This window comes from Cyrtonyx montezumae, unplaced genomic scaffold (assembly GCF_038088225.1).
Source record: "Cyrtonyx montezumae isolate F1298 unplaced genomic scaffold, pur_monq_1.0 scaffold_4, whole genome shotgun sequence".
NCBI lineage: Eukaryota > Metazoa > Chordata > Aves > Galliformes > Odontophoridae > Cyrtonyx > Cyrtonyx montezumae.
Window position 1 is genome coordinate 11255215 of NW_027072045.1, and position 23733 is coordinate 11278947.

A 23733-nucleotide genomic window follows, 5' to 3' on the forward strand; every position below is an offset into this window, starting at 1 on the left:
GTGTCCTCATGTCATGGCTGGGGGCTGTGCAGTGAGCCCTGGGGCAAAAGCTGCGTGCAGACCTGATGCCACAGGCAGAACAAAAGTAGCTTCTCCCATTTTATAACGTCATGGCTGGGCTGGTCCCATCACCAATGTTCTTCACTTGTTCTTGCATCGAGGTAGTGTTGATTCTAGTTGAAGAGTGCAATTATTATTTTTTTTTTGTGATTGTTGTTTTGGGGTTTTTTTTTTGTTTTTTTTTTTAATGAATAAATTTGGTTTAAAGCTTCACACTGGCGTTTTTACAGACCTGTTTTTGTCAGCATAAGCCACTGCTGTCCTGAGTTGAGACTCCTGTTTGTTACTAAATCAAACCAGTGGGAACTGTATTAATGATTTGGAAAGAAATGAGAGGCAACTATATTGGCAGGGGAGGGGTGGATAAAGATAAAATACGAGAGGAAAAAGAGTTTCTAATAAGGCCGTAAATTATTTGGTCTGACACTGCAGGTGCTTTCTCTGTATAGATTGTTTTAATACATCACTGCTCTGTGTTAGGATTTTTCATTATTGAGAAAAGTTGAGTTTTACACTCTGTGACAATGGCAATCTATATCCTGAAGCCAGTGATCTCCCAAAGCAAGAGAAATGCGTGCCATGCAATTGCTTTTCTGGAGGCACTTTGTACCTTTCTTCCTTGTTCCCTATTTGCTGGAGGGAAGAAACAGAGGGGAGGGGGAATCATATGGCACTGCCAAAACCCCATCATCACCCTTGGGGGGGCATCAAATTCTGTTCTGGGTCTGGATCTCCTGAGCATCCAGGTTGGGCTTGTCTGTCCCGTAGAAGTGGGACAGGAGAGAATACTTCAGTCACTGGAACTTAGCCTGTAACCATTAGTAAAGTGGAGCAAATAAAAAAGGAATTTAAAAGAAAAAAAAAAAAAAGACCTTCACAAACATGAGATATTTCAGTGAATAACCAACATAACTATTGTCTGTTTTAGATTTTCATGGCAGGAGGATGTTATAATTGTTTCCAGCCTAGAGGAGAATTTTTTTTGCCCCTTGCTGAAGGGGCTTGCTCGTTACTCATGGTGGGTTCGAACCTGGAGTATTGCACAAGAAGAGTGTGTGGTGCATTACAATGGCTTTTCTGTACTGGGGATACAAGCTGACTGCTATATAGGGTTAATAGTGCACGGAGTAAGTGCATTTCTGTTGTCTGGCTCTCATCACGCTTCATCGGTGCTGTTCCTGTACTGCAGGTTTAATGGTTTTGTCGCAGGCAGCTGTATTAGTTACTGTTCCCAGTATTTGGAGAGAATCAAACCAGTAAGATGTCTCAGTTAAGAGTTGGTATCAGATTTTACATCAGAAGTCTTGCCTGCAGCTTGATTGCTGCTTCGGTCAAAGCTCAGATGCAGATATCTTTGTTGGGCACATACATCTGTGGCTGCTTCCAAAGCTGTTAATTAGCTCAAATAATTTCTGGAAACACTAGGTAGTTAATGGGAACCTAAACCTGGTGCTGAATGAAGGCTGGAACCTAAGTGGTTGTGCTCCCCTCTACTAGGAGAGCACGTCTGGTCTGGAAAGCCCTATGGTTTTCTCTGTCCCAAATTCGTGTTTGATGACAAAACGAATCTAACCCTGGTCCAAATGAGGTTTTGCAGTGGGTTTCCTCAGTTGTTGATGTTGTTAATGTGATCTTGATTATAAGAAGCTGTTGTCATTTTTGTGTCCACTTTGTCTAGCAGATAGGTGGTGGGAATGTACTTGGTGGGGGCTTGGGAGAGTATGTCGGTGATCAGAGGCAGAGAAACGTGTGGTTGGTTTTAGTGTGTGTGTGGTCAAGCTCGTGATGCTTTTTTGCTTGTTATTTTTGTTGTTTTTAACATGGGAACCATTTTGTCTGTTCTGCATAGGAGAACGTCCAGAAGTTGTTGTGGTTTCTGTCGTGGTGTATATGGAAAAGGAATAACTGAGAACTTTTTTGTTTTTATATGGAAAGAGTTTATAGGCGGGAGTCTGTTCTGTTTGTTCTAGGATGTGAGTTAAGCCAAGAGGTAAAGAAAATGAGCTGGGGGAAGCCCTTTTTGCTGTAACAGTTCTGGACCATATTTGCCTGTGGTCCAGCTCTATTGAAGGCAGTGAATATCAGTTGTAGTGCAGGCATTTGAGCTTTGTGTCCAGATAGTCTTTTAGAGCTGACAGGTATTTTGACTTTTGTGGCATCAGCCATTAATGTACCTAGAGCAGGTGGGAAGCTATGAGCAGAAATAAGTACTGCAGCCTCGTGGATTGCCCAGTTTTTGTTTAATGCACTTGAGCTGGAGACCGACGTGACTTTGTTCAGTGAACAGCTCCTTATGGGGCCCAAATGTATTTTGCTCTTTGAGATGCTTTCCTAGAAATGCAAATCTGGTGTATGACAGAAAATACTGTCCTTCCCAGTCATCCCAGTCAAAACTGAAAGCCAGAAAATGACACTTTTCATGCAACAGTACCTCTTGCCATTGGTGGCACGAGTTACCAAACAAAATGCTCCTCTCTGAACTGGCACAAAACAGAAGACCTCTTTGTGACCAGTCCCTGAGTCTGCATGTAAATTTGGTAGATGCAATGCAGGTCAGACTTGTTGCTAGGAAAGACGAGTAACTCCTTTACAGACTAATATGAGAGTTGCATCCTCAGTGCAGAAAATGTAGTTTTCATTTTTGCCAAGTAATCCTGTAGAAAATGTCCCCCACAGTTTAGCACAGATCCTTTGGGGACCTGTGGGTCTTTAGGTGATGCATACGGTACTGTGGGCCTGATCCTGTGACTGGGACAGGAGAAGCACGTCTGTGTCAGATGCTCATCTCATCAGAAGTGATGAAATGATCATAGCACAGTGTTGCCATTGCTCTACATTTGTCAGTGGGGGGCAATGGTTGGGTGAAATGTTACCTTCCCCCTAATCCAGACTTGCAGATTTGATTTTAGTGCCCAGACCAGACATGGTTCAGAGCTGCCCTCTTTTCCATGGCTACCCAACAGGCACGTGCTGTGGCCAAGAGCTTGCTCAGAGAACTGCAATACAGTGTAAAGAAATGGAAATGTGGGTGTTTTCTTCCCATGTGCTGAGGCAATGTAGTAAAACCAAATGCTGTGGCATGGGATTTTAATAATGTCTTTGCATGTAGAAGTGAGAACTCTCATGGGTCGCTCAACGGAGAATGAGAAAAATATCTCAGGCAGTTGTGCATGTGAAGATGCAGAGCAAGAACTCAAGATTGCTGTGCCTGTGAGTAGATCTCAGCATCCCTCCTTAGGCACTTATCAGAGCCTGGAGGTGATCAGCATCTAATAAAGGGTAACCAGTTCACCTCTCTGTGTGCTCAGGACTCAGGGAGGCTGTGAGGGACAGCAGAGTTTGGGGGCTGTTCCCTCAGCGTTATTACAAGTTCTTGCAGTGTGAACCTCTAACATCTTCAAAGACTCAGGCAGAAAGGATTTGCTAAACAGACTGTACCTGTCATCTCCCAGTTCATTGATTGCTTGGACCAAAGGTGGTGCTAAATCTGATCTTTATCTGTAATATTTATTTTATTTTTATTATTTTTTTAAGTAAGTGTTTGGTCAAACAGATGCAGTGTCCTTCTTACATGAGAGATTTATTCCCAGGTTGGGACTTGGCAAAACTCACTGGACCTTCAGGGTCCAGAATTGTTGCTTGTTAACATTTGAGCAGGCTTGCAGTGTTCTGGGGGGAGGTGGGAAAGGGTACTCTATCTTCAAATGTTTGCAGACTGTAAGAATTGACATGTGTTTTGTTTTTTTTTTTTTTAATTTTGTATTTTGTTTACATTGTCTCTTATGCCCTAAGGAAAAATAAATTTTTGACATTTTTAATTGTGATCCAGTTGGTTTATTTTATTTTCAGCTCTTCAATACCATATTAATTGCACTTGCTTTGTCAAAACACTAAATTTTTAAGTTTCCTAGGGAAACTTATGACTTGGATGTGCATGCAATTGCAAATTTCAGCTCAGGCTTAAATGGGTAAAGGAGCTCTGTTTGTCCACTGGCTCTGGAGTGCTGCTGTACCTGTATTTTTGGTTTATCTAATTTGTAAAACTTTATGGGCTGCTCACCTCTGTCCTCAAACATGAAGACCCTTTGCCTGTGTTGAGCCAGGTCTTAAGGCTTGGCACACATTTCAGTGTATTCTTTTTGGAGAGTGATGTGGCATCAGATCCAAAATAAGAAGGGAAAGTATTATTTTGCATGTGTGGCCCTTTTTAATCACAAAAAGGGTTACTGAGTGTGTTGGGATGAGTTCTTAACACCACTGAGTGTATGCTGCAGAGCTAGGCCGTGGCATTGTAGGTCTGAGCATTACAAGGTTGCCGAGCTCTGCTGGTACCTTGCTGGCTTTGAAGGTCGGAGGCCCCGGATAACAAGAAGTTTCCTGCTGCAGGAAGCAAACGCACAGAGAGGTGGTGAATGCCCTGTCCTTGGGGACAGGTCAGGCTGGAACAGTGTTGTGAGCACCTGATGGAGCTGTAGGTGTCCCTGTTCAGTGCAGGGGATTTGGGCCAAGATGGCTTTTATGTATGTGTCCCTTCCAACTCAGACAATTCTAGGTTTCTTTGAAATGATATCCCTGGAGATGGAGCAGCTCTCAGCAGAGGCACGGCGTTTGCTCACCATGCCAGCACATAGGTAGGTGGTAGCCAAGGGCTCCTGCTCAGCCATCCCAGCTCTCTGAAGGCTGTAAGAAAGGTTCGAGGCTGCACAGAGTCCCGAGCACTTAGAGGCACAAACCTGAGTGAGGAGTGTGCCACGTAACTGTGTATTTTCTTCCCACATTCGTACAGTGAAACTTAGGGTTGGAAGGCTTTTTTCTTTCTAGCATACACTCAGACGTGTGCGTTTCAGAAACGAGCATTCTGAACGCGCTGCAGGCGGTGTGTGCCGTGCCGGGGCAGAGCACCAGGTGGCGATGGAGGACCGGCTCTGCCCTCCTGCGCCCATTCGGAGCATCCCTCCCCCCTTCCTCATCGCTCCCTAGCGCGCAGGGTACCTGCCTTGGTTCCTCTCGCTGACTCCGGGGAAGCGGAGGGTTTGGGTTTCGCTCATTTGTCACAATAGGTAGCAGTGCTTGGTCTCAGTGCAGCTGGCAGGGGCTGCCTGGAGAAGCCAGTGTCCCCAGTTACTAGAGGCAGGCTGTGTTGTGCAGCTCCCAACCCCAGGGGATGTCCCGCGGCTGTCATGAACGAAAAGGGCTTTTGAGACACACTAGAGGTCCTTCTGTCCCTGGGAAAGCAGGAGCTGGGCACAGTGCTTGGAGTTACAGCACAGGGATACTCAGATCTGGCTTGACACAGCAGAGAACATGTTCAGGAGCACGGGTGTGAGCTGCAGGAGCACCCTTAGTCCTCACTTTTAATTTTGTGTCTTTTCTTTATCGTGTAGGTGGATATGAAGCCCATCAGGGGCCTGTTCTTCATCATCATCATCATCATCCAGCTCTAAACACCACCTCATCCTTCAGCTCTGAAGGAAAGCTGACCCCACCATCCCCCAGCTCACCCCAAGGAAGCAGCTTTCATGCTGCCATTGCTTACCTCATCCTCTTGCTCCTGCCCTGCCCATCGCATTTTGCCACACTGGTGCAACTGGCAAATACTCAGCCAGTCGCAGTGCTGCAGGATACCTAAATCAGCTTTATTCACAATCACAGTTATCCAATTTTTCACAATGAGTTATTCTTCTCTTCAAACAGAACACAAAACATCTTAAAGTAAAGCAATGAAATGCAAATGACACAAGAACACAGAGGTACGTGGGAGCCTACACAATTCAAACAAAACAAAAGGTTAGGACTGTTGTTGTTACTGCTTTTGCTGTTTTGTTTTCTCCCTGCAGAGAGCTTTGCTCTCCTCCCTGCTCACAACTGCAGCCAACTGAACCCCAAATTCTGAGCTCGGATGCCCGGGGAGCTTTCGGTTTCTGCTAACTTCTAGACTTTGGTCCACAGTAAAACACAGTAAATATATTAAAACACTCTGAATTCAAAAGGTGAAAAGGGAGTTCACACCACTGCACGGGTACCCATGGATGGAGCTTCTTGAAAAACAGGACGTACCCATTGGCTTGCCCTGTGCGGGAGGGAGCCGGTCCCACAGGCGTGGCGAAGGCCCGGGAGGCTGCTTATTGCACGTTTCCCCACATCCACTGATTGACGGACACATTCCTACCTCTTGGGTTCCTCCTCTCTGAAATTTTGGGGTGTGTTTCACCACTGACACAGATTCCCCAGCTCTGCTGCTCCTGGAGGCCGTGCTCCTGGTGTGGAGGCCGTGACCGCTTCCTCCCCACCCCTGTCCGAGCAGAGCCGCTGGGTTAGGGGTGGACGTGAGAGGTGTGCAAAGAAATGGCGTTAATCCCTGTAACCAGATCAGTGTTCAAGTTACGGAGTGCCCACCAGGCAGGCTGGGGGTGGCTGCAGGCCCCTGTAGGAGGCTGCAGTGATGGCGGTGCCTTTAGAGAAAGGCTTTACGAAGTTCTCTTCAGTTCTTAGCATCGATCTCCTTCAGGGGTCAGGGTGAGGCCGTGTTTCCCAGACCCTTCACCCACCATATTGGTGGTGGCCACGACAGCAGAAGGCTCAGCAGGAAGCGTACAGCTCCATGGCCTTCCCTGGCATGGTGGCATCGTGGCCGGGTGAAGGCTGCCACCACACCCCAGCCCTGACTTCCCCTCAGGGTCTAGTGCTGCTGCTTCCTCCCAGAGGCACCAGGATGGGGCCAGAGGACAGCTGGGGAGCACCTGCTGTATCAGAGCAAGGCCCTGCAGCCCTGGTCCAGGCCAGCGGCCACGATAGCGCCATGGTCATCATGGCACCCGCTATAGGGACAGTAGGGCTCCCAGATAGGACAGTGGGGTTATTTAAATAAACCAAACCCCTCAAACCATCATTATTTTCTTCTTCCCCCCTCTAACACATAAGGACAGCCATATCCTGCCGGCGGGCTGGCTGTAAAGGGCTAAAAGTACCACCTGGCTGTTTTTTGTCTTAAAGCACAGTGATAAAGTTACCAGTAAATGAGACCCGCAGACATGTGGGTTTATACATTCTTCCCCAGTGGGGTTGGGTTTTTTGTTTTCTTTTTTTGTGTGTGTTTTTGGGTTTTTTTTTTTTTTTTTTTTTCCTTCATTTTTCTATTCTCCCTCTGAAGTACTGTCTGGATGACAAGGGGAGGAAAGGCGAGGGAGGTGCATCTTCCCCTCCTGCAGGCCATGGAGGCAGAGATTCTGCTGCATTCTTTGTGCTGCGTGAAGACCATTCCAGAAAAGCCACAGCAACTCAGTGGTGGTGGGGTGTGACAGATGCTTGTCATGCAACAGGATGGTGCCAGGAGGTGACTGGACACTGCTGGGAGGGAGAAAGGCCAGTGTTCACTGCCAAACCCATAATGAACACCTCTGATGAGGAACTGCAAGGAGGCAACAGGACAGCCATGGTGCTGGTCCCCCAGAGGTGCTGCCATGGTTGACACGGAGAGGGTTTTCTTCAAAAGTCCCAGTTGCTCCTGTATTTCCACCACTAATGTGCTCCCTGCATCTTCCCTGCTGGGTCCATGCTTGCCTCATGCCACACTTTTTACTGGGCTTCCTATGGTCAGGCTAGTTGTAAATGGAAACACACTGCTTGTTTCTCTCCTTCCACAAGGTGTCCTTTGCATGCAGGATGGCTCCAGGAGGAGAGGTGCAGCGCTGGACCTTTCATCTCTTGCTGTCCGTGCTAAACATTGAAGACTCACCTCCCCTGTGCGTGACATAGAAAAGGGATGGTTGCTCCAGCTGTTTTTTTTCTTTTGAGAGAAAGTTTAAAATCCATATGGGGGAGCAGTCCGTGGTGATTTCCCTGATGCACTGGAGTTAGCCCCGGGAGAGTAGAAGAGTAGCATGTAAGCTGGTCTCATCTCTCGTCCATGGAAGAGGGGGATCTAGACTGATGGTGGACGATGGTTTTCAGATCCCCAGGTGATGAATAACGACCAAGATTCGTGATATTTCACAGCCTCCTCTCCACCTTCCTAGTCCCATCACAGCAGCTGCTGTTGCTCTAAGTGCTGCGGTATGTTTTGATGATATCTTTGATGGCCCGTCTGCAAATGGGACAGCAAGCATTGGCCATCTTCTTGAGCTTCAGCCCACATGAATAGCAGAGACACATGTGTCCACAGGAGTAAATGACTGTATCTACCATGTTCTCATAGCAAATGGTACATTCATCTCCCCAGGGCCCTGAGACGGATGGGGAGATGGGCGACTCAGGCAAGCTGACAGGAGAGTTGGGAGCTGTGCCTGAAAGACAAGGAACACGGTCACTTATGCTGCTTAAAAGGCTTCTTGACATCCCAAAGAAATCGCCCTGAAGCCAGCATCAGAGGGAGGAACTGTGCCCTAGCAGCATGTCACAGTTCAGCTGTGCTCCAGGATCAGGGCTCCTTCCGGTGAGCTGCTGGTCTCTGAGCCCTGGTTCACATGCTGACTTGGTGCAGCAGTGAGGTAGCATCTGCTGGGATTTACCACCCACACAGCACAAACCAAGAGACAGCTGTTCCCAAGCATTTGGGACAAAGAGCAGTTTCACATTTTCAAACCTCTGTCTAAACATTAACAAAGGAGGAAAAAACGAGAAGGGGTGGAGTGAAGCATCTGCTTCGAAAAGGAGGAGGTCAGGTGGCACATGGTGGCAGCAGCTCCCAAGACAAGCAGTGCTTCATCTCCATGGCTGATCCAAGGATCTGGGTCTACAATGCCTGGTGACAAATTTCTCCATGTGGGCTCTCCAGGACAGGAGTGGGGCATGGGCAGCATTTAGGTCATAGCAGGCACATTGCTGCAAGAGCCACAAGGGCTGTGGTAATTATGCTCCCAATATAAACATGGTGAAAACTCCCTGCAAAGCCAGATGAGGTGGCAAGATAATGAGAGAATTCACCACAAACCATTCAAAAGGTACTGTTAGAGAAAAACTATCTTGGCTAGGACGACATTGGCAAGGCTTGGTAAATCACACAGCCTTGGGATCATGTAGACCCCTGGCATTCTAGAAATGCTGCAGAACATCCTGTCATTTGTACTTAATGTACATGTATCTAAATCTCACTGAATATTAGAAATATCGACACTGCCTTTTTCTGAAGGGGGGTACTGTATGTGTGTGGAAAAGGAAGGGGGGAGGGTTAGGCATATTTATAGCTCCAGCCTAAGTCTGTGAGCAACACCAATGCCACAGAGTGATCCACTGTGTGTCACAGGACCAATGCACAAAACAGAAACTTTGCTGCGTCCTCTGGGACATTTCCTATTGAAAAGGGTTGGAGAAATATTGCTGTCTAGGCATCTCAGCAGCTTCCATGCAAGTCAGACTGAAAACAGACTTTGCAGAGGCTCACCCTTCCACTCCAAGGGAGCTGACAAGAGTCCTTTTAAATCCATCCTGGGAGACCACCACAAGACTGTGAAGGGAGGCAGAGGTAAAGGAGGGAGAAATCTCTCCACACTTACCACTGATGGAGCTGCAGAGTGGGCCAGAGCCATACGTAGACAGTATGGGGTCAGAAACACCACTGCAGAGGACAGTGGGGGAATTGGGCGTCGATGTGGGCGAGCTCGGTGTGGACAGCCCCATCCGCTCGGCCAGTATGGTGGAACCTGCACCAGGAGGGAAGAAACACACAGTTACTTTTAAAAACTTGTGTCTGACAAGGCCCAGGGGATAAGCAGCAGGGGTGCAACTCTCAGTGCTGACCAGCTTTCATGTCTGATCAGATTGAAATCTAGAGGGGAAAAAAAAAAAAAAAGACCTTTCACACCTTTTCAAATGCTAGCAGCTGGCCTAAGTCAGGAGGCTTCCACAGTCCCTGAAACTACCTGCTGTTCCTCTAACCATCATAACCCTTTGCTTCTGCCCTTTAGTATGTCTTAAATCTTTAGTTCCTTCCCCCGCGGTCTCATGATCCTACGTGTGTGCAGCACTGTACCCAGTGATGGGCTTGTGCCAGTAAAGGACAAAGCCTGCAGAAGGATGGGCTGGACTCCAGCACAAGAATATATCACCTTGTCAAAGCACTCTGCATTAATTCAGAGTAAAATACATCCCAGGCTAAGTCACTCAAAGACCTCCTAAAGACAGATTCAGGTGTCTGACAATGAGGAAAACTTAGCTCCATTCACTGCCCTGCCTCTTTTGTAGGGTAATTTAGGGTAAGAGAAGGGGATAGCAGGTGAGGAAATCTGGGTATAAATTGTTTTAGGCTAGAAGGAATAAAATGATAAAGCTCTAGTTGCTGCAAAGGTTTAGAGGGGGAAGTTCATTGTTAATAATACAGCCTTTAGTATGACAGTGGTGAGGTGGTGTGTGGAGAGACATCACGCACGTGAGGCACACGCATGAACCAAGGGAGGGTTTCTTGGTGGTAAGTTTCCCTGCAGTTTTAAAGTTTCATGTTGCAGGCTGGGAATCAGAGCTAAAATGCAAAGACTTCTTCATGTTACCATATAAGGAGCCAAGAGATACAGAGGGTTGGGATCTGCAGTGTCCCTGATGAGCTGGAGGCTATTCTCCCAAGAAAAAGCAGCAGCAGGAGGCCAGGACCCCACGCAAAGATCCTACTGCTCCTATTTGCAACTATCAAGCCAAAGAGGACCAAACTCAGGAAGCAGGGACTCCCAAGTGTCAACCGTGGAATGTGCAAAAAAGCACGAGTGCAGCTGCAGCACATGCCAACTGCCCTTTGTAGCAAATTAAGAGCAAGCAGTTCAAGTGTTGTACAGGAATCAGGGGAGAGCACGCTAGGGTTGAAATCTGTTCTGAAGTCTGCATACGGAAAAATAAGCAATGTGCTTCAGCCTTCAGACCCTCAGTTTCACCCTTCTCCAAACGAGGAGCGTTTGCTTACGGGCACAATCAATTAACCTCTGTAAAAGGCTTTGGGGCTCTCCCACTCGAGATGCTGTAGAGAATCACTTCCGTTAATACACAGATGGGAGCTGAGGCTGAAGCTCATCTTGGTAAATATGCAAAGAGAATGATGCAGCCTCTAATGAGAGCCACTAGCAGTGGCTCTTCCCTGCCAATCTGACAGATGACCGTAGCAGAAAACTTGCCCTGTGGGTAACACGCTGTAAACAGGCCCAGCAGGAGCACTGATTTCAGCTCCTTCACTGCACACGGAACAAATGCCAGCACTGAGCAGCTGAACAATTTTCTCAAGCCTTCCCTCTTCCTGCAGCCCGGAGACATTTCTTCCATTCAGCTGGCACATGGTACACTGCATCTCTAACACCAACGTGGTCATTTCACTAAGTGCAAAATAAAGCCTAGTAAGAGCACTTTTTCCTGGGCTGATAGGAGAATTTGGAGGCGCCCCAAGCGTCATAGATATGAACTGATGGAGCGTGCTGGCAGCAGTGCAAATGGCCCTTCTGCGGGGTGAGCAGAGCTCGTCAGTGCAGGAACTGCAGCTGAGAGGTTGGTCTGAGTCCCAGAACGGCCCTGCCCAAGTCCCAAGGCCAGACACACCTTCCCAGCCCTTTCCTAACACAAGGCACAGTTCTTGACTTTTCTCCAGCATAAGTATAGAGCTTTGTTTAAAACAACCCGAGTTCCCTACCAGACAAGACACGCTTCTCCCTTGGTGACAGAATAATCAACATAAGACACGTTACTCACACTGTTAATATCTTGCTGGATGGTGTGCAGACACCGTGACAAGGAGCACAGAATGACATCATGTGCCGGGTGGAATGAGCATGGCCAGCTTGGCTTAACTAAAACCAGATTTGTGCGCTCAAGGCCAAACAGGCTCATTGTGTGCACAGAGCTCCCACCAAAAGCTTTCAAACCATGATTAAAAGAAAGTAAATTGTAAATAAATCAGTTTACATACTGATTTTAAAACATACTGTAAAGCTCCGTTCCTAACTTGCCTCGTGCTTGATCCCAAACATGCTGAACACACTAGAATCACCTTTAAACAGGTATTGAATCAATTCCATTTGCTGTTTAATCTTTGCAGCACTAGCATTAGGAAAATCCAATGCTGCTCGACTCTTTCTCTGCAATGCTATATCATTGCTCTGTGAGAGATGTATATAAGTGAATCTGTGTGTCCACTCACAAAAGGAAAGAGAGTATGACCATGGAGTACACAGACAGCACAGAGCAAGGAAAGGCTGCTAGTATGTCAGCAGTTTCTACTTCAAAAAAGCTCTTGCCTACATGAACTTAGATCAGCAGAAAAAAGGGATGGTATTCAACTGGTTCAAATACAAAAAACAGTACTTAAGCAGGGATAATCAGCTACCAAAATACAGGGCAGGGAATTGGACCATTCAAGTAGAAATACAGCTGTCTTGCAGAAAAAGGCCTGGGGATTGCTGGAGGTCACCAGATAGCAGTAAATCAACAATGCCATCTTGTTATGAAAAGGTCACATCAATCCAGGCTCAACCAAGAGTAGTTAAGCAGTAGAGCAGAGGCCCGAAGGCACAATTGTACCTCTGTTCCTGGAAGTACTCAAAACTCAACTGATCATGGTCTTGTGATCACCTGGAAGTCAGCCCTGCTATGAGCACCACGTTGGATTAGATAACTCCCAGGGGTCCCTTCCAACCTAAAATGCTGTATGATTTCAAGACAGTGCAAGTTTTCATAGGCTGCTACAAGGAAGGCAGAAGCAATATGTTCTCTGTGAAAGCTCAAAGAAGACAAGAAATTATGGGTTTAGAGTCCTAAGGCATTCAAGTTACACATTATATAGATAGCAAAGCATTGTAAAGCAATCAGACTTCCTAGAGAGATTATGGCATCTCCATCACTTCAGCTCTTTAAGAACAGGAAGGTGGTAATCTCTTGGGATCCCATCCGGCATTTATGATTTTTGTGAGAGCAGTTATCTATATCCATAATTGCCCTTTTATAGAAGGTCTTAACTGTGACCAAAACACAGCAGCTGAAACCCTCAGAGATGCTTTTGGCTCCCCGTGTCTATTGTGGTGAACGGGGTGGTTTCCCAGAACATTGCATTCCACTCTCAGGGGATATCCCCTGGGGCTGTCACCACCAAGAGACATTTCTTTGCTCCTCTCTTGAAAGCGGCTGTCTGGGGAAAGCTTTTACGTTACTAAACAGGCCAGTTAAAATGGCAATATTCTCTAGAAATACTTGAAAATTATCAGTGAACACTCCCTCCTCAACTCTCTCATTTATAAAAAATATTATTTCTGTATTTCTTCCTCATAGCAAAGAGATCACGTTAACCTGCTTCTTACTGTGTGGGCCCAGAGAGAACATCGTACAACAACCATAGTGACAACACGAGGTGGTAGGAGCAAAGCACTGCCTGTATTCCCCTTCTGAGTGTGCTTAGGGACATTTACTCTGATGCAATTAAATCTTCATCACTTAAGGTATTCATAACACATTCTTCATCTGGCATCCACCTCTTAGAGCAGCAACAGAAGGACAGGGCCTTCTATTTGTGCGACTCAAACAATGACAACAGAGTGATCTCCCATCCAATAGCTGTCAGTTGGTGAACCAGTTACGAAAAACATCTATCAGCCAATGAAAGGTGACCAGCAACCTGTCTAGACTCTTAATGACTATTTCGGAAGCGTACTGATTTTCAGTGTTGTTTCATCCATACACCGGTTGCAGTGCTTCCTGCACACAGTGGATTTGACTAGATCAGATGCTCAGATCTGGCTGCAGCCTTCAGCTGGCAGCGCTTTGAATGGTGCTCAAGAGAGCTGTGCACTTCTCATATATTTTAGCCCAGCGAGCACTGGGCACCTGACAGTCCCATTCAGTTAGCTAAAACTCTCAGTTTTATTTCCATTCATCAGGAATCAGACTTTTAAGCCTATTTTCTAAAATAATACCCCTATCTCAAAACCTTTTTAATATACATTCTCACGTGTAACACTTTGAATGAGTCAGGGCCATGGATTTTGTTATCTCCTTCAAAAATCTGTCTTAATTATGGAGACTGAGCTCACGTGAACATCTGACCATGGAGATCTGTCCCTAACACTTGTGCTCCTGCAGTGTGAGTTAGCTGTCATGTTACAGACTGGACTCTAGAGCAACCCTGTCAAGTTTCTCAGCTGCACTTACCTACCAATGATCTTTGGCTTTATACTGACCCTTAGTTACAGGACCAACCTTAGTAAATAATCATGCACAGTAGGACTGAGATCTCAGTTTCTGTCCTTCCTGTTTTTTAATGGAAAATCTCATATTGTTGGCTCATGGATGTACACTGCATAAAACTTTCCCAAATTATTTTATGCTCCATTCATCCTTTCATTACAGAAAAAAAAAAAAATGTAGATACATACTTCTATCTTTTAGAGAGCAGAGAATTTGGTAGAATTAAAAAGCTGTTCTGCATATACAACAGCAAGAGCCAATACCAATTATGCAATGGGGAACCTGGAATTTACACTAATGTGTCTTATCTTGACCTTGCAATCTAGTGGCAAGACAACATGTCATGGGGTACTTTCCCCCCACCTTCTCCCAGAAAGACAAAGTTTCTTTCTCTCAGTATTCACAGGGAAGATGACAGACAAATACCTTTCACTTGACACCAATACCAGAAACCTTGGTAGTTCTTCAGTGGCACATCCACGAAGGGGTGAGTCTTACCAAGTCTGAATCCTTCCACATTTTATTTCAGTAACTGGTTTTAACTAATGCAAATGCTCCGCCAACTGCACAGAGAGCTGCAAATACTACACACAGTTTCAGTGAGATTGTCTCAATGCTAAAATGACAGCTCTCGCCACAGCATGCTCTGTTCCAAAGAGCAGCCATATAAATTTATGCACATTATCACATTTTCTTGCCTCCTGCCAAGGCTACAGGAGAGCTACTCTGTCCCATGGGGCCACCCAGGTCTTGCCCAAGAGGGACTTTTAAATACATCATACTGAAACAAAGGAACAAAGCACCTGTAGTTGCCTGGGCACATGGTAGTTAAAGATCAACAATAATGCTAGGAAAGGATGTAATGATATCCATCACTTCTGAATGCTATAAACCACGTCTATTTACACAGCCAGTTGTTATGTTCCCACGGCGATAGGAACAATACAGCATTTACCAGAAACCAGAGCTTCCTTCCCCTTGGGCTCCATGCTCATGGCCAGCCATGCTCTCAGAGCCTGGCCTCTGTACTGCAGTGCATCTCTACCCCTCAGGTGACCAACACCAGCTGACAATCCATAGATGATTTTGCATTCAGTAAGGTGATTTTAATTTTGAACAGAACAATACTGCAGTTTGTTCTTCACAAGCCCACGAAAACACAAGGAATTTTGCATTACACTATGGAAATGTCCAGAAATACTTCATAATGCAGCCTGGCAGATTCTGCATGCAAAACCATAAGACCTACGTTTACAAATGTGTATCAGACTTAACCACAGTTTGGGAAAGTGGAAGTTAGAACCAAATCACACAGAGAACAAGAGTTCAGACTTTCCTGTGGATCAGAAATGGAGTGTGCTTTTGGCTTCACCGGAGCACTGTTGTTTGCTGTGTCCAGAAGGGCAGCAGGGCACCAGCACATCCATTACCCACAGTGCAGTTAAGAAAGAAAAATGAAAGCTCCAGACAGTACAGCCCAATGTGCTGTCTGAAGGCAAAGAGCACATGGCAAATGTACAAGCCAGTTGGTATATTTTCTGACCTGAAGGGTGAAGTTAAGCTGTTACTCAGCACTTCATCCTGAAAAGTCCCCCAGGCATGGACACCATGCAGTGAGCATCTAACTGAACTGAAGCGATAGAGCCTCCAAGGGGCTCCATCTCACAGTTTAGCCCAACAAAACACCCAGACAGATGCTTGGATCAACAAGAGGTCAAAAAAGGAGCCTGGATTAAAGTAGACAAAATGCATGAAAAAATGAGAATTGGAGCTTTCACTTCTCTTTAGAAAATGAAAAACCCTCTAAAAGAGCACAGCTATTAATTACCCTGATCAGAAAGGCTCCTGTTCATAAACAGTGCATTTTCTGCTCCATCTCATATAGTCCACTGGGCTCAGGATAATTGGGAGAGCACAGAAAAAGTGGATCTGAGCAGAAGGGAAACCACGGACTAACCCAGCTCCTCCAAGCTCTGCGCTCCGCCAGGAGGGACATGTCTAAATAGGGTGGCAGATACATGCAGGAGATAAATATTTCCACTTTCCTCAGCCAGCACTGCTCTGAATTTCTATGGGACATGCTGCTGGATGAAAAGGCATTTGACAAAGAAGGAAAAGAAAGAGTTTAGTCTGCTGTGTCATTCTCTCAGTAGCCAGAATAACTAACTCTTGCCAGTGTTAGTTCAAAGAATAGGCAGATTTTATCTCCTGACATGAGCAGTAATTCAAAGAAGCTGGTATATGATCCTGCATCCTGTACGTTCACTGCAGGCAAACAAAAGACATTACGAGATAAGGGAGATCTATACATCACTTGTTATGAACACCTCATTGCATCAGGAACAGTTTATTATCCCAGTTGTGATAATCAACCTCCCTCTTACGGAGGAAGTGTAATCAGAGTTAGGCAAGCCCTGTGGCTGTCACTTAGAGGAGGTCTGCTTGCTTTAGCCAGCCTCTACCAGATGTTGGCTGATAGCTCAGTACACAGGGTAGTGCTCTTTGACTTGCCCACGCCAAATATGGGTTTATGTACTGAATGGCACAAAGCACAAGAAGGTATTAACTCTGACACTGCTGACACAGACCACAAAAGACAACTATTTCTCTGCATTCAACCATATGTGAGCATGCAGTTTTCCTGGAGACAAGCTGTAAAGCACCCTGTCCACTCTAACACAACAGCTTCCCTTTGTGCTAATTCTCCTTCAAAGCAATAAACAGAAAACTGAAAAGGAATGGAGAGATCTACACAGCGCTAGAACCAAGCCAAAAGTCACCTGCAAGGAAAGATAAAACCTGTGTGTGGTTTATGAAGGGTTTATGAAGAGGCATTAATACAAACGGACTACTTTCCAAGAGGCATCAATTAGTAATTCTCTTTCCTCATTTTCCACGCTGCTCTGCAGTATCCCCTTGAGCCCCCTTACTCCTATTTTGGTCCTTTGCCAACTGCTGCTGCAGGGAATTCTGAGCAACCAAGGATTCGTAGCTGTTCTGTCAGTAGTCCCTGGCTGGCTCTCCCCCACTGCCCCTTCCCTGTTTCGATCCCACCGACCAAATTACAGGAAGTCTGAAAAGAGGATGAAAACCTCAGCAGCAATTAATTTTTAAGTATCTTGCAATGGGCAGCTAAGTAGGAGCTCCATCTCAACGCCCACAACACAGGAGGCAGGAGAGCTTAGTCCACACACAGCTGCATTTACCAGCATGGATGTAAGCACAGACCTACCCACACCAACATACAGGCACGCAGCCTGCACGAGGAGACATCCAGGGAGCTGCAGTATTGGGCAGCTGCTGTGGTGGGGCTGGAGTTATTGAGGTGCACAGACAGAACAGACACAGATAAGGCAGCAACTCAGCTTCGTCATTACAACTGCTGATGGAACATGTTATTTCATCGCTCAAATGAGAACTCCAATATTACTGGAAAGGATGAAATACACATGGGAAACCACACACAGAAAAACAATACAAAGGAGATGAAGGATGTTTCACATACTGGTGATTCACTCTGAGACACAAGCAAATGAAAGAGTATCCCCAACCATTTGGCTCCCCAAATGCTAAATATATAAACTTGTTGCTGTGATAGCTCCTCCAGACGTGAGTCATACATTGTAAAACCTTATGGGGTCGATCAGTTTAACTTCATAAATGAATTACACCACCAAAACCAGACCAATGTGTCCAGGCTGGTTCATTTCAGCTCTTCAAAGTTGTCACTAAAATTGCGTGAGAGCTGAAATGCTTACCAGCAAAAGCAAAAAACAGTAAATCAAATTTAATAGGTTGGTTTTGTCTGCCATATAGAAGTGATGCCTGAAAAAAAAAGAAGAATCTAAACCAGAACAAATGAAATTCCTCAAGGATGTGCAAAATCTGTTTCATTTCTACATGCCTAACGCTCTGGGTTTTGGTTTGGGTTTGTCCTACACATATTACCCATAGCATTTCTGAAGCAAGACTAGCACTTTACAAATGAAATATTTAGAAAGGCTTCCAATCCTGACAAAAAGATCTACTGCCTCCCTCAATGGTTAGTTCCTGTCCTTAATTACCCTTGCTTACATTTAAATTAAATTTGTGTCTCCTCATTTGCAAGGAGCTTGATATTTCTTTTACTATTATCTGCTATCTTAAAATGCCCTCCTCTTCCATTTATCTTCCCTCTATGCGGTCAAGCTGCCTTTTAACATTTCCTTCACACCAAATTGACATCCTTCCACCACCACTACAGATGACTGTGGTCTCTCACTGTGCTATAGCAGTAGTTAGGTTTCATTTCTTTTCCCCATGGTAAGGTAACAAAATGACAAAAAAGACAAAAAGCTGCAAGAGTGATGGAGGTGCTTTCCACCTTCCATCCTCCCTCCAGAAAAGCAGAAAAGATAGAGAAAAAGCAGAAACAGCGATTTTCATTTGCTGTATTTTACATTTTTGTATGTCTGATGTTCCTTTAAGACTGCTATGATTGCTGTAATAATGGCATGCCCCCAGAATAAGAATGACACCTGCTATTTCAGATAGGTTTGGTACAATTATGCCTCTTGCAGTATTTTTGTCTCATTTCTTTCAAGGATATGGAACTTCACATTTTCCATTAAAGCTAGAAAAGATGACTATAAACATGTCTTCTCCTTTGTGTTAAAAATCAAACTACAAAAGATAGATCACACAAAATTACTCTTGTTTGCATTCTGGAGATGGAGCTTGTCATTAGAAAGATGAATACTTTATATTCTTTTTACATTTTCTAATATCATAATGACAGATATTATGGCAAGTGCCATAATCTGTTCCACGGCAGTGCAAACAGTGCACATCACCTCCCTAATAGCTCTGCAAAAGCTAGAGATGGTAGCTCATTATTTTCTTTGCCTTTTCTTAGGATATTGATGATCTACATCATTACTGCAGGTACAGAGATATGCACTGTTGGGACAGCATGAGTGCAGCAGCACTATACTGATACTGGCAATGCGCTGCTTCCAGCATTAGTACACTGGAAAAGTAGGTCTGAAAAACTAGATTTGTATTTTAACACACATTAAAGGTTATTGGTAAACTCCAATTCTGTAGCTTTTAACTGAGAGACAGCAGCTTGCTGCCCAAGCTGATGTGGCTAAAAAGCTGTAGGCCCTGCGGGGTCTTATCCTTTCGCTGAGCGAGGCAAGGTCAGCAAGTTCATTTCTCTTCATTTACATCCCAAATAAGAACAATACCCTATTTTCAACTTCTCTTCCTGCGACAGAGTCAGGAAAAATCTGTTCTGTGCATACAAATACAGGTAGAAAGGATTTTTCCAGCTCAGCAGATTATCAATGGAAAATGGATCACATTAATGATCTCATATGAAAGGAAGTACAGGTTGATCACTGGTTTGACCAGCAGCTCCATGACCTGAGCAGGCTTTCCTTCTTACACATACAGAAACATTTAATCTTCCTACTTTGACTGGGGTCTGTTTGACTTCACCTACCATTAAAACAATGATGTGTTGGTGGAGAGCAGAGCTAGCCATGGATAATGTACAGTACCCACAACAAATATCATCAGGATGAGTTATCGGGGATTGAGTCTTGGGCTCCTGGAAATAAACTGTAGCATTACATTTGTCATCTGTGATCTGTTAATGGCCACAAAACACTCACAGCATGGGCCTATGGTCAACTTTAAGCAAATCATTTAGGGCAGTTCAGACTATGGTTTTGACTGTGAACTGGACCCTGCAGACATATGCATGTGTTCATCATGATTTATCTACAAAGACTATAAATCCTAAGAAAAGAGGTGCTGATATGATTTCAGTTGGTTGGGTTTTTGTTTTTTTTTTTCTTTCTATTGGGTAAAAGGGATATTTTAGAGGGGATTTGAAGCAAAAAAGAACAGAAGTATATTTAAATTTATATGGATATAACAGTACAGACAAGCATTTCTAGTTAGAGAAGGACCAGAAACTACTTCACATTCTCAGAAACCATCACCTACTTTCCAACAACTGACACCAGCAGATCCATATTATGGTCCGAATTCAAGGCCAAACACATCCTATGCCTATGGCCCTGTGAAGATGCTTTTCCAGTATCTACACACAAAGAGTTTCAGTCAATTTGGTCCCTGGTGTAGGGAACCTGCTTTGGCTGGGGGCTGGACTCGATGATCTCTTGAGGTCCCTTCCAGCCCTATGATTCTACAATTCAATTTGTTCCTAAACAAATGCTATTTCAAGGCCTTTCCCTCCACACTTTCAAGACATGACTTTCAGCATTTAAATAAAGAGTTTTGGCTAACAGAACTTAAAAGAGGAAAAAAACATCAAGAGAAAGAGGCTAGCTTGAGATGTCCACCCTGCTGTGTGAGCTACACTGCCTTAAATAAGGCTGGAGCACAAGGAAACCCTTCCTCTATTGTGCTGGTCAGCATCATGCTCTGCGCACCTCTGGGATTAGAAAGCACAGGGTTTTCTCTCTGCTTTCCAGCCTATCTCTCACACATGAGCCTGAAGGAAGCAAAGGGACCACTCTTTCTGGGACTCAGTCACGTCAGAGAGCTTACACACAGAAGAGGGAATTAGTCACTTGTCTGTGCCTCAGATTAGTTCAGCCCAAAGCACCCCTCCTCCATCCTTGCTTCACCTACGTCCACAGGGACTCATCTATACTCACTGGAGGCCCCTGAGGTTCAATTCATTATCTGAACGGAGCTATTGAGATCATCAGATGAAAGATGCTATAGAAGTGCAAAAAGTCTTGTAAGTCACAGCCATGTGCTACATACATCCCTTTAGTGCATTTTCCCCTAAAAAAAAAGAAAAAAAAATGAACCTGATCCTAGAGTAGAAAGGGAGACATCAACTTTTACATTCCTTCCCTCTTTCCCCACAACAGGTCCCACCTTGCTGTTTGGTGTGTGAGGCTTTGAGAAAGGTGAGGGTGAGACCTACCCAGCACACGGATCTGCATGACGGCACCGTGTAAACCAAAGAACATCCAGAGGGGTTGTGAAGAGTCCACGCAGACTTGCATGCCAGTGCTGGCCCCGTTGTGACTCAGGTGCAGCTCACCATCCGAATTCACCATAAATCCCAGGATGTCTCCACTCTGGAGGGGCACCAGGACTCGGCACACTGCCCAGAACTCCTTTCGGTCAACCAAGGACTCGGGATTATAGGGGAGGTCACTGGGCCGAAGAGTGCTGGGGTCGCAGGATGTCACCCCATAGGACAGCGTCCCCGTGCGTGCAGCATTGGACTTGTTAATCTTGACAAAAATGGTCTCGTTGATCCGAAGGGGTCTGCTGGTGAAAACCAAAGTCCTCTCCTCCCGAGCGTGCTCCAGGCGGGCCACAGTTTGGTCGTCGAGGATTTTGACGTGGGCTCCCCGGAGGTGGTGGAAGCGGAGGTCACTCTCAAGCTGGGAGGGGAGGAGGTGGGAGTGCTGGGAGTTGAGAGAGTTCTGCGGGATGGGGCAGGTGGTGGCTGTCACGTGGAAGCTCTCCTCCTGCAGGTTGAGGTCACAGAGGCTGACTGAGAGGCGCGTGTCCTCTGTCTCCCGCCGCAGCGATGGCCGGCGGATGGCGGTGAAGGAGCGGGGCCGCAGGCAGTCAGGAGGAATGATTTCACTGTCTGTGGGGAAGGACAAGAGAAAGCAAAATAGGTATCGCTTTGCAGAGAGTGACAACATCCAGGAGTCTGCAGGACGCTATCGGTTTGATTGAGATGTTTAAAAGGGAAAATCAGAAAGCTGCCACCATTAATAAAATTTCCGACTTTAAAACATGGAAGCAGAGTATGGTAAAACGTATTTGCAATCGATGGCTGTTCTCGCACTCTCCACACCGGCATCATTTTCTGAGTAGGCAGACTCAAAATCGATGGAAAGAATTGACCCAGAGAAGGTCTCCTTGGTGAAGGGAAGCAGAGGGTAAATATATGAAATACGCCCTGGACGTACCAATCAATATTTATGCAGGCTCCGAGGTTTCATGCCCTGCTCATCGTCTACAATAATTCTCATAGGTTTAGGAAATGAGTTTTTAAATAGACATATTTTTTTGTTGTTGTTTTAAAATGAATGCTATGTTCAGTTTTAACTTATTTATCATGATATGAAATTTAATTTGTATTTCTGAATATGATCAATCATTAGTGGTCTGGTCCTTACTGCAAATCAGTACAAATATGGATTTCACATTGTAGAACTTGGGCATGTGCAGTTTTCTATAAATAACATACAATCACCTATTATTGCCATGACAAATAACTAAAATCAAACCCATACATATATAACAAAGATGATGCTTGTGCATTCGTATCCATCAGTGGAAACAGAATTGCACCTTATCCTTTTTGTTCATTTCCCCTGCTATTTCAAGAGCTAATCATCAATTTATTCAATTCTTTTTCGAAGGATCATAATGGCCTACCTTTAATGCCTAAATTACTTTTATTTAACATATTCTTAGCTACGCTGTTGCCATAGAAATTTCAAAAAGCAATATGCTGAGGAAAAAAAAAACACATTATTTGATATTATAGAATTGAGATCATGAGAAGATTTACGTATGTGTTTAACTTCCAGAGCTTTAAGAAGCTGAAATGCATAAAGACACCGTGAGAAACCTGAACATGTGGGTAACTCCATGTAAAAGTTACAGTAAACTCTGACCCATACTGACTGCTCTACAGGAGCTATGCCTGCACCAAGCAGGACTGTGACTCTATGACTGCAGTGGGGCTTCAAGTCAGGCTCCAAATGTCACAAAATGGGAATACCCTTTACAACACAGTCCCCCGCCAGTGGCACAAAGCCACACCACCACATCTCAGGCTGGGACCTGCAGCAGACAGGGCACCTCTTCCAGCCACATCTCCTTGGCAACAAAAAAGCAGGAACTCACATAACGTAAGGATGCATCCTTTCCTGATATACCAGTGCAGTGGTTCTATGTTGGCATGCCGAGGAAAAATGCCAGCTACTTAATAACCAATATCTCCTGCAACATGCCGGGTCTGACTAACAGCCTTCCCTGCCCTCCTCTTCTGGGAGCCCTGACAAGAGCACACCCACACACAGTTTGGCTTCAGGAGAGATCTCTGCTTTGCTTAAACTGGATTATTCCAGGTTCCTCTTTAAATAATCTGCTATTACAAGGGAACCACAGTGTCAAAATAAAAAATAAAAATAATTTTTAAAAAAGGGCTTTGTTTCTCATATTTGATTTTCCTTATACTGATATTCTGGCTTAATTAAAGAAATAGAGGAATAAATAAAATCAAAAATTACCCCAAGTGATTTAGAAGCAGGTTGTCTTAATGCTCTGTAATATATGGGCTAGCATTTGCATTGCAAGTGTCCCTGCTGGATAGAATTAGACTTATTTTGCCTTCCTTTGGCTGTAAACCCACAAAGGAGAACAAATTAATACTGGCAGCCAATGGCGATTCTTTGGTATAGGTGAATGGGTACAGACCTTTCTGAATAGGAACAGAAGGTCCTCTCTATTTTATTCCCTGTAACCATGCAT

At 45.1% G+C, this 23733-nt stretch overlaps 1 protein-coding gene across 1 annotated transcript in view; it reads right to left on the reverse strand.

Moving 5' to 3' along the window:
- Positions 1 to 7193: 7193 nt before the first annotated feature.
- The window catches only part of NEURL1 (neuralized E3 ubiquitin protein ligase 1), a 59611-nt gene continuing 43071 nt past the window's right edge, over positions 7194 to 23733 (reverse strand). The window contains exons 3-5 of the mRNA XM_065746047.1: positions 21152 to 21832; positions 9552 to 9698; positions 7194 to 8342 (exon numbers count right to left, since the gene is read on the reverse strand). Coding sequence (XP_065602119.1) covers positions 8101 to 8342; positions 9552 to 9698; positions 21152 to 21832 — 1070 coding nt within the window. The 3' untranslated portion in view covers positions 7194 to 8100. The remainder of the gene's footprint in view (positions 8343 to 9551; positions 9699 to 21151; positions 21833 to 23733) is intronic.